Source organism: Tachypleus tridentatus, chromosome 4 (assembly GCF_004210375.1).
Source record: "Tachypleus tridentatus isolate NWPU-2018 chromosome 4, ASM421037v1, whole genome shotgun sequence".
NCBI lineage: Eukaryota > Metazoa > Arthropoda > Merostomata > Xiphosura > Limulidae > Tachypleus > Tachypleus tridentatus.
In genome coordinates, this window is record NC_134828.1 from 5418447 (window position 1) to 5430829 (window position 12383).

General features: G+C 31.2%; 1 protein-coding gene across 2 annotated transcripts in view; it reads right to left on the reverse strand.

Moving 5' to 3' along the window:
* Window positions 1-1239: 1239 nt before the first annotated feature.
* LOC143248487 (serine/threonine-protein kinase Nek7-like) overlaps window positions 1240-12383 on the reverse strand; it is a 50761-nt gene continuing 39617 nt past the window's right edge. For both annotated transcript variants that reach the window (XM_076496894.1, XM_076496895.1), the window contains 6 exons: window positions 11976-12086; window positions 10244-10352; window positions 6437-6544; window positions 5843-5937; window positions 4405-4518; window positions 1240-1629 (listed from right to left, as the gene is read on the reverse strand). In XM_076496894.1, coding sequence (XP_076353009.1) covers window positions 1417-1629; window positions 4405-4518; window positions 5843-5937; window positions 6437-6544; window positions 10244-10352; window positions 11976-12086 — 750 coding nt within the window. In that variant the 3' untranslated portion in view covers window positions 1240-1416. The remainder of the gene's footprint in view (window positions 1630-4404; window positions 4519-5842; window positions 5938-6436; window positions 6545-10243; window positions 10353-11975; window positions 12087-12383) is intronic.

The window sequence follows — 12383 nt, forward strand, 5'->3', positions numbered from 1 at the left end:
TAATAATCAACCACTTGTAGTCTTATGAATTTACCAGATTACCATCTAGTTGTAAAATCTAGCCTGTTTATTACTCAAACATTTCTATTGCTAATAATCAACCACTTGTAGTCTATGAATTTACCAGATTAACTAGTTGTAAAATCACTGTGTAGTAATAATTAACCACTTGTAGTCTTATGATGATATTTCCATATCTGTTTTTTAGCTTCAACATTTCATTTATTTCTAATGTTCACTGTTCTTCAAAAATGAAATATAATTATGCTTAATTAACTGTATTTGACAACATTTTAATATAATTGTATAGAAATCCTATTTTGTGCATTTTTTAATCTATTATACAAATAATATATACCCAGAGTTACACTGGCTAAATCTTTGATAAGTATAGTTATACTAGACTGACTATAATTAATTTTATAAAATTATTTGTTTTTATACAGTTCAAACATTACCATTTTCATAGAAAACAACAATTTTAGTAATTTGTATGTCACTACAAAATAATTGGTACTCAAGTAAATTTTTTGTTTCCTAAGGATATAAATATAAGGTAGGTTTGTTTTGTTAGATTTCATGCAAAGCTACCAAAATGCCACCTGCAATAGTTACTCTAAATTTCAAGTGATAGACCAGAAAAAAGGCAGTTAGTACACACCTTACTGAAAGCTGTTGACCTACTATTTACAAATGAATACTGAAACAAACATTCATATTATAATGCCTCTATAATGGTTGAATAGACAAACATGTTCACTGACAGGTTTCAAACTCATGATTGAGAGTCACGCATCCTGATCACTAGACCTATATAAATTGCAACTTGATTACCATGGAATGGAATCACAGTTGCTCAAATTTTAGTTGTAATTATTTTAACATTTTAATTTTCTCAAATTAATATTTGTACATTCAACAATGCACACTTCTTAAAAGTGAAATTTTATTTTTTCTCAAAGGTTTTCCAAAATATTTATTTCCAGTTTCAAACAAAGTTGAGATATTTATAAAGACAATTTCATACTCATAACAAATAAGAAGCATTATTGTTTTGTTAATAATCAGAATTAAAATGTATTGTCTTTTTCCAAGCTTCTCATAATTTTCTTGCAAGTATGAACAGTTTTCAAAGTAAAAAATGCAACATGTTAAAGAAGGTTATTGTGAGACAGCATGTTACACAAAACATTTCTTGAAAATACAAGAAATGAACAAATAAATAAGGAAGAAAAAAAATGTTTGCAGATTTCTTTATTAGTTCATGTTTTGAGATTATTTCAACAAGAGTATTTTTATCAGACATTAAAAAACAAAAGTCACCTAGTATATACATAACATCTGATTGGTACACATACAGATCACAGGATATATTACTTAACCAATGACTGGTGCTTTAAGGCTGCTGTGGATTCCTCACGAAGACGAAGAACGAGGAATCGCTCTTACAGAGGAGTCTGCATCATCTCTCGAGGAAGCCGAAGACAGCATGATAGGGACAGGAGATGGAGAAGCACTTGAAGAGGAAGAAAACTTCTGATGCATTTCTCGAGCTATTTTGTATACATATGTGATGTCTGGCCTTTTCTCTGGATCGGGATTGATACATGCAGCTACCAAATCTCTCAACTACAGTAAGAAAACATTTTCACAATGGTTTTTAGAAAACAGGAAACCTGACTAACTACTACCATATTTACTGTTTTCTACATTCTATATTGTATTCCCATGTTTTTGCCCTATAAATGAAAACATATACAAAGAGTATAATCCCACAATGAATTTAACACAACTCTTACAAATAACAAGTCTATACACCTGTATAATTAATGTTTGTTTTGACATATTTATATTAAACAACATTCAATTTTTGAAGAAAGATGACTACACATTGTCAAAAGTAGGACCATACAACAATCTTGATTAACCAGTATAACTAATTAAGAACAAAAGTAAAGCCACATGATAATTTTGATTAACCAGTATAACTAATTAAGAACAAAAGTAGGGCCACATGATAATCTTGATTAACCAGTATAACTAATTAAGAACAAAAGTAAAGCCACATGATAATCTTGATTAACCAGTATAACTAATTAACAATAAAAGTAGGGCCACACAATAATCTTGATTAACCAGTATAACTAATTAACAACAAAAGTAGGGCCACACAATAACCTTGATTAACCAGTATAACTAATTAACAACAAAAGTAGGGCCACACAATAACCTTGATTAATCAGTATAACTAATTAACAACAAAAGTAGGGCCACACAATAATCTTGATTAACCAGTATAACTAATTAACAACAAAAGTAGGGCCACACAATAATCTTGATTAACCAGTATAACTAATTAACAACAAAAGTAAAGCCACTTAATAATCTTGATTAACCAGTATAACTAATTACCAACAAAAGTAGGGCCACATAATAATCTTGATTAACCAGTATAACTAATTAACAACAAAAGTAGGGCCACACAATAATCTTGATTAACCAGTATAACTAATTAAGAACAAAAATAAAGCCACATGATATTCTTGATTAACCAATATAACTGATTGACAACAAAAGTAGGGCCACATGATAATCTCTATTAACCAGTATAACTGATTTACAATAAAAGTAGGGCCACATGATAATCTCTATTAACCAATATAACTGATTACCAACAAAAGTAGGGCTATATGATAATCTTGATTGACCTGTATAACTGATTAGCAAAATTGGGGCTACATGATAACCTTCATTAACCAGTATAACTGATAACAACAAAAGTAGGGCCACATGATAATCTCTATTAACCAGTATAACTGATAACAACAAAAGTAGGGCTACATGATAAGTCTTTCTTTACGTATTTATAAATATTGGAAAGAAAAGCAGTGAATTTAAATTGTCCTTCATGCTCTGATCATACTATAGTTGCTGCTACCTCTACAGTGTCTTAGTGGTAAGCTTGGGGAGCATATAATGTTAAAATTCGAGGTTTCAGCAACATATTGAGCACAACCAAATTATAAACCATTCTGCAACTTTCTGCTCACAGCAAACTAATTACACAAGTCAGAACTAAATATTATATTCATGTAATCTGATAATATAAAACATCTCTCAACTACCAGTGTGTGTATGTGATGTGTTGTATCCCAGGTGGCATAACAAGCAATGGTAATGGTCAAAAGGCCTCACTGGCTCTAGATACAACATATATAGCATGGTGAACAAGTTGTTATTATTACTAATGTAGTATTCTCTTGTTGACACTAGTTCTGATCCAGGATCAAGAAGATACAAGTTTCAGATTTATTTTGCATGAGTTTTATTTTTTAATGAAATGGTAAAGCAGAACAAATAATTAGATTTTAAAAAGCTGCAGTAATATGAATTAGAACAATGATCACAGTGCTCTAGATCTGGCTGCTACACTTAAATTACTTCAAACAACTTTGGTGATAAAAATAAAACAAGAATTTATCTTTTTGATTCATTACTTGAAATATTAATAAAACTGAAGTGCTAAGCCTAACTAGTCTTTTAACACTGCTTAATTTTTGCACAATTGGATCATGTTGTAAACAAATTATCTTCTAATAATTTTTATCTGAAGTTTGTTGGCAAATGAATACATATACATTTTAAACTACAAACTATAGACATTGGACAAATAATTATATGCAGTCTCTTTAAATTAATGAAGTGTGATTTAAGTGAAAAATACATCACTTTAAAACTTTGGAAAATAAAGAATTTTGATGATTTACTTTTAAGTTTAAACTTTCCCTATACTTAATATTGTTAAAAATACCTTTTGCCTTTTGGAACATCATCTTCTATACTTGATTTGAGAAAGTAGATTGTACATTCACCAATATATTTATACAAATGTTCCTCTAGCAGGTAGTTGCTACTCATTGTGATTAATTCAGTACAAATAATCTGCTTAAGCTATCAGTCAAATAAATATCTGCTTGAGAAGTTAGTATTCAAAAATTCATTTAGGTTTCTTTTTCCTCTTTGGTACTGTTTCTTTTTTTGTTCTGTATAATTTATTTTTTTTCAAACTAACTAGCCTAAATACGAAAGTATTCCAGTAATACCTACAGAAGTTGTTTTTTCGGGTTAGACTACATGATCTTTTTGTCCACCACAGAGAATCAAACCCCAGATTTTACTACTGATCCACTATGGGACAGTTAATTTCTAAGTGTATTTGAGAACTTTTAGTAAAGTGGTCAAGTCTAGTTTTGTTTTAGGATAAAAGATAAAGAAAGAAAACAATTATCATTGAAATAATTTTGTAATTAAATATTTTGTATGTTTTCAAAAGTATAATTCAGTTTACATATAAATGAGAAAAGCAGCTTTTACTGACACATAAAGAAAGAAACTTTTAATTACCTCTTCAGAGTAGATGTCAGCTGGTAGAGGTGGATAGTCACACTGTTCAATTTTCCTACAAAGTGAATACAGGTTCATTCTTTCACCATAGAATGGTGATTGTAAAGCTGCCATCTAGTGGAAAAACAAACAAAAACGTACATAATTTTTCTCAAAAAATAAACCAAAGTTTTAAGATAGTGTATATTTTTAATACAAACAATTTTCTGCTGTTTCATAACTGTCCAAAACTCAAATCTTTAGAACCTAAGATTTGAAAAACACTAATTCATTTGCTGTGATGAATAATAATTTCATCATTAATAGCACCATCTCAAAAAACAAATTTAAAAGAATTTAATGTTTTTCTTTACTTATCATATCTACACAGATTACCACAGATATGTTATTACTACCTTCATAATGAACTACAGATGTTGTTACTTATAGCAGGGTCATAGCAAAATAGTGGAGGAACATCAAATTTAATATGTGTATACTGTACACAATTAAAACTTCTGTACCCATCCTCACACATTCCACTGATTGAATAGAATTATGAGAGTTCCTGATTCATCGTAAGTCTGTCCACAACTTCTATTGATAATGAAATTTCTCCACAGTGTTCTTTCTAAGATATTCACAACCATGCAATCCACAAGTATGATGAAATTTATTTTTATAATTCATTTTTTAGGAAGTGAAATTTTATCAGTTACAATTTTTTTAACCTTTTATTTATGAATTTATAATTCATATCATGAGGTGTGCAAGTGACACACATGTAAATTAGTTTTCAGGAAGGGTAAGTGTCTTTTAAGATCTAGAGAAGGTGCATTTTTTTACCTAAATGATTTTTGCTTTATTTTCCTGAATACCTCAGAAGTACACAGAAATAAAAATATCAAGCCTACGATTTCACTCTGGAATAACTTAGAAAGTAGCTAATTTTGTGGTGGACCACCAGCTTAAGGTTCAGGGCAGCCTATTTGTTATACTAAGTTTCCCAAGGAAAAGTAGACAAGACCCATGTGATAAGTTACCATCCTAGTTGTGACAGCTACCACTATACTGAGTCAAAATATTAAACAATATTTGCACCTAAACAGGTGTGGCTGTGAAAGTGTTTTTTGAATTTTATGTAAAGCTTTGTGAAGGGATACCTGCACTGGCTGTGCCTAATTTTGAAGTGACTGACTATAAGGAAGGCAGCTACCCAACAGCCCACACTACCCATGTCAGACTATATAGAGATATTGAGCTTGTTCTAATAAATCACCTATGACTCCAAAGTTTGAAGCTGTTTGTTTTATGGTAAGAGGGTGCAAACTGTATAATCTCAGTCCAATACTAGGCCTCACTTACTCTTATTTCTTAAAATAAACAATTTTTGTGCATGCCAAATTAAAAACATTAAACACATATATATATGTATATATTTTTTAAAATATTTCCTTACCTCATACAACAAACAGCCAAGAGACCAGATATCTGACTTGAAATTGTATCCATGTTCATGAATTCTCTCAGGTGACATATAATATGGGGTTCCCACTGAGATAAGTATAATTAAAAAAAGTCATTTCTCTGCACACAAACATATATATATATATATATATATATATATATTCTAGCAAAAACAAAACTATTTAAAACCACTTGAAGAATCACTGTACAACTGGTACTATAAACAATAATTTAACTATAAAATAATTATATTTATACAATCTTTAATAGGTCTACAGGTAATGGCATTTTGTGTTGTCCTATTTATACAACTTAAATTGCCATTAAAATTATGTATCTTTAAGTTTTCTACTAAAAACTAAAGAAAACACAATCAACTAGAAAACTGTAATCAACAGATCAGTTTTTATAACAAAGTAATATCACACAATGCTGAATTTAAAGCAAGCACTACACCTGAAGCTTACTGCATGAAGGCAATTTCACATACTACAGATACCTTTACATGCTAAGTTCAACATAAAATCTTCAGGCAGCGAGTGGAATTATAACTCTGATAAGTTACAATATTTATGTTTCATCTTACCTAATGAATGAGCTGCCGTGGTTCTTGAACTGAAAAATCGACCAAGCCCTAGATCTCCAAGTTTCACGACTCCCTGGGCAGTGATGAACACATTTGCAGGCTTAATATCTGTAATATGTATGCACACCAGTTATTTTATTTAGCTGATTGCAGACGATATTTGACCTATATCTGTAATATGTATGCACACCAGTTATTTTATTTAGCTGATTCCAGAGATGTTACACCAGATTTGACCTGTCTTTACTTAATATCTGTAATATGTATGCACACCAGTTATTTTATTTAGCTGATTCCAGACATGTTACACCAGATTTGACCTGTCTTTACTTGATATCTGTAATATGTATGCACACCAGTTACTTTATTTAGCTGATTCCAGACATGTTACACCAGATTTGACCTGTCTTTACTTAATATCTGTAATATGTATGCACACCAGTTACTTTATTTAGCTAATTCCAGACATGTTACACCAGATTTGACCTGTCTTTACTTGATATCTGTAATATGTATGCACACCAGTTACTCTATTTAGCTGATTCCAGACATGTTACACCAGATTTGACCTGTCTTTACTTGATATCTGTAATATGTATGCACACCAGTTACTTTATTTAGCTGATTCCAGACATGTTACACCAGATTTGACCTGTCTTTACTTGATATCTGTAATATGTATGCACACCAGTTATTTTATTTAGCTGATTCCAGACATGTTACACCAGATTTGACTTGTCTTTACTTGATAAATGCAATCAACACCAATTAGTCAAGTTTTTTTTTTTATCTTACATTTATAATACAACAGTTCCCAATTATCTCACTGGCATGCTTATAAAAATAATGTCAATATGAAATTATTGGTTGTTTAATATGTCATGCTTAGAAAATTCAAAGTTCTGTTAGTATATTCTTAGAACGTTTCTTGGGATTTTTTAAAGTCACTATTAAAAAAATTGTTACATTTTGTAGGACAACAATTATTTAAAAGACCTAATACATCTCACCATGATTTTATGTTTCAAAACATTTCTGGATATTCAATACAAAATTATACATTTTCAAAATCCATAAATACATGCATTCAAAATGTTATTTCAATTTTATCTCGCATCTCTATCTACATAATTAGCAATTTCATTTGTAACCCAGTGTAAAAGGAAAATATATATGTAAAAATGGCTGGTTTGGCTTGAGATAATTTTTTTTGTAGAGGAGGAACAAACGTTTCGACCTTCTTTGGTCATTGTCAGGTTCACCAAAGAAGTTCGAAACATTGTTCACTCCTCTACATAGAAAAATTTTCTCAGCTGTTTTTACATATTTTTTCTCTACAAGAGGGTTTTCTTGTCATCACTGATTACTAGCGTAAAGGGTTATAAAAACTTCAACAGATATGTACTTCATGTTGCATTACTGCCGATGAAAAGAAACTCTTGAAACACAAAAAGCCAAAACACTACACAATCACAGTGAACATGGACACCATAACATTAGAGAAACAATAAGTCCAGTGAATGTGGACACCATAACATTAGAGAAACAATAAGTCCAATACAAGTCAGAATGAAAGTTAACATTTCTGTAACCTGAAAAAGTATTTCCAATAATACGTACCTCCATTGACAACATAACTGTTCTTAGACATCAGTTTTGCCCATCTAAGCACTGGCATCATATGCTGCAGTTTTTCATACCTCAGTTAAATACCCTTAGCAATATCTAATTTGCTAGTTTCTCTACCCTCATCAATGTGCCCGATATTCTGGTATAGAATATAAACACCTTGCTTACATAATGTAATCACATTTTCAAGACATAAACCAGCTTTTAGTGAAAAGATAGGCAGGAGAGCATCAGCAGAGGTAAGTATGATTGAAAATACATTTTCAGTTTAGGAAAATGTTAACTACCAGAGCATACTTACCGTCCACTGACAATATACCCAGTACCCCACACTGAAATGGTAGAGGGGCCAGTGCAGGTATTATCTATACAGAAAGCATTTGCACAAACAGGGGTATACCAAAATAAAAGTGGTACACACAAGTTAACCACACTACATCTAAAAGAGGTTTGCTCTTCACCTAGAATCTAGTTCTTGTATCAAGGATGGAATAATACATGAGTAATCATCACAACCCTGAGTTGGAATTATGTGGTCTCAGTACCGATATTCCATGTTGGTAGTTAGGGCTATTAAACTGCATTGTTATATACTTTTGATTGGATCCCAACCTGTAGCCAGTAGTGCATTTTGAACTACCGTAATTATGATGAGAAAGTTCGTAACACTGAAGTGGATGAACTTTTTCCTCCATCTGAAGAAGTTTAAAAGGAAACACCTGAGGCTCAGAATGATGGGACAATAAATGTACTCCACAACTGGATAGTGCAGTGTCATATCTGAACAGGAATTCAAGTAGACTTTCATGGAGGCTGATTCCATTCCAAGTGATATCTTGGAAGAACATCAAGGGACAGCCCTCTCCTCCAAGAGTGGAAGAACACACTTTAACACACTGAATGAAAGACCTCTGTCCCCCACACAAATGACTGGAAATTAGGTGTGATAAGAACTCCCTAGCTCCATTAGTAGAATGTAGTGAGTAATGTGCACTTGGAAGCCCAGAGGAACAATGCAATAAGTGAATAAAGTTTGTTACATTTTTGACAGCAAACTGATTATGATTTATCCAATCTGATGATAAGCAGGGAAAGGAAGAATCCCCTTTAGCTTTACTCATGATAGTCCATAATAATATGATAATATCATCTGATAGGTGATAGTCTTGTAGAACACCTCGTTTCAACAGTTTTCTGCAACCAGTAGCAAGAATAATCAAATTGATTGCTAGTGTATGATTGAATTGAGAGTAGCACACCTATCTAGGCAACACTTATCACAAAGTGGAATCCACTGAAAGGATGTAAGGGACCTTGGAAAGAGACTTAGAAATAAGAGTCTTGTTAGAATATGACCAACATATGACATCAACATGTTAGTAGCCAAAAACATATATGTCCACCAGGAGGCAGAAAAAAAAGCAAGTAAACAGAGAAACAAGCATACATGGTCTACCTCTCTCATCATGTATAAAAAACATTAAATCTTCCAACATTAACAGGAAAAACCAGGAAAGAGGAGAAATTAAATAGGTCCCCTTTCCACCAACAAGGGAAGAGAGGACCCAAAGTGGACAAATAAAAGCCTCAAAATCTCACAAATCCAGGTTATTAAATGAAGAACAGGTGGATACAAATCAGACTTGTGAGAATCCAACTTTGAAAAGCTATAGTGTCAGCAGATAGCAAGTATGTTTTACAATAAGAACATTCCATAATACTATAATTGCACATGAAATCAGAAAAATGGAATATTTCTATAATAATTAAATATAAACCATGCAAAAGAAAAAATAAAAGTTTTCTTTAGCCACCTAACTAATAACACACTAAGTAAACCTAGTATAACTTAGATAACCCCTTCATGAAACCATTCAGATAGATGATTCAAGGCCTAATGGGGAAGACTGCAGGTTAATGGATAGTACATCTTTCTATCTAGAGAACCTGCAGCCAAATTTCAGCTCCTTTTATGATGCACGCACGCACATACACACACACACACACAGTCCTTTCCTTAGTAACTAGTATCACATTAAGAGAAATTATATAATTAGTCTCAAGTGATTCTATGACAACAATTTATATATGGTCACCACAGCTTTACCATTTACAAGTTTTGGTAATCCAAAACATTTTGTAAGATTCAAAGAAAATTTCCCTAACTACTCAACTCACCTCTGTGCATAACACGTTTCGAATGCATATGTTCTAGAGCACTACAGAGCTGTACAAAATATTTCCAAACTGTCTTCTCTGGAATCAGTCGCATCTGTCGTTTGAAATGCTGGCACATAAACAATACAGACAGTGTAATAATCAAAGTTCAACCATCTAAAACAGTTTAAAACATTAATTTTAATTCTTTAGCCTTATCACTGTATAACTATCTGAAATGAGTCATATTTATTTAAATATCATATTATTACTAGTCAGGTGATTCTATGTCTTTTAACAGATTAAATTTAGATTATTTTGAATTTAATTCTTAACATCAAATTAGATAATTCAATGAAATAATCGAAATGGAATTTATAAAAATTTAAATTTGAGTATGATACTGAGGCAAATCATATCAACTGGTTATATAACTTAAGAACAGCATTATGACTTTTAATCATGAATAATCAAGTTGTTGTCTTATGAAAATGTTCAATATACATATATATATATATATATACAGAAGTGCTCTTATAACTGTCTGCATAAATATTCATCTGTCTGCATTTTCAAGATAATGTAAATAATCTGTAAAACTTTACTGACATGCATATTATATATGTATATATTAAAATGTTTACATAAATACTGCTAATTGTGTTCATACATACATAATTTGATTTTATTTATGTAAAATTCAATGTTTCAGTAGTTGTTTTGACATACATTGAACATACTAAGTGTCCTATTTTGTCACTTTATTTGCATAAATACGGTATTTCAATTTTTTGCCAACATGTCAAATCCTTTTTTTTCTTGCCCATAATGAATGACAATATGTGAATGACATATTCAAAATTTTATGAGAGACAATGCAAATAAGTCTTTGTCAAACCTGTAAGAATTTCCATCTTTGAGTAACAAGTCTTTTAAGTGTTAGAACAAAGAAAACTGGATATAAAAACTCTCTATTGTCCCTAATAAACTACTTACTTTAAATGTAAACAGTGATGTACGTATATAAAATAAGTTGCCTTAAACAATCATTTACCTCTTTTTGCTGAAAAACCAACTTATACAAGAAAAATGTAATAGAGTTAGCCCATTTTCACGTTGTTGAATCTAAAATTACACAATTGGCTACCTGTGCTACATCTCTTACAGGTGTCAATACAACACAAAATAATGTTAAAAAATACATAAAAAGAAGAACTGCACTTCCAAGGATATATATATATAAAAACAAGAGGAATTCTAAAAATTTGCTGCTTCCCCCCAAAAAAAGGCATGCTAGTTGAAATGTTTGAAACCAGACTGTAAATAACTAAACTTATTATTAAGTTAATTTACGATGACTGAATTACAAACCATCACCTAGTAGAACCAAAACATTACTAAAAGGTACCTCAGTTATGCCTAAATTATACAGTGGTCTACAGAGTACAAGGGTGTGAGAAATAATACTAACCTTTCTGTACGTACAAGAATTTGACAGTAAATATGCATTTTGTTTTTTTCTATCAAAGCTAAGCACATAGACATATATTTTATGTAACTACAACTGTAACACAATAGAGAATGGGGAGATTTAGATTTTTACACCTATCATTAACTACATTAAATCACATGATCTTAAGACATTGACCTCTTAAGACAATGTTCACTTCATCCACAAGCCCTCGATAATCCTGAGAATAGAGCTACACAATTACACGGGGATCACATATTGTACATTACATCCCACAGTCACCTTAATCATCCTTGACAGGTCTCCCGCATCAGCTAGCTCTAGAACAATGTGTAACTCATTATCTTCTATGAAAGATGCCAAATATTTGATGACATTGGGATGATTTAATTGCTGGAGAGAAAAACAAAACAACTATGAAATATTACACAAAAAAACTCTTCATTAACTAATGTTCAAATGCTTAAATTTAAATCAAATTTCAAGTTTTCTTACACCTGAAACAAATAGTAAAGTTGTACTTGCTATATCTGTTTTCTAGTTAACTAACCCGTGGTTTAATAATTTTTTAATGCATGATTCCTGTATGCCAGTAACAGTTTAATAGATGTATTAAAACACGTAAAAGGATACTGTTTTTGAGAAATCTAATATAGGTTACTACCTAATATTTTAAAAATATACAAAATT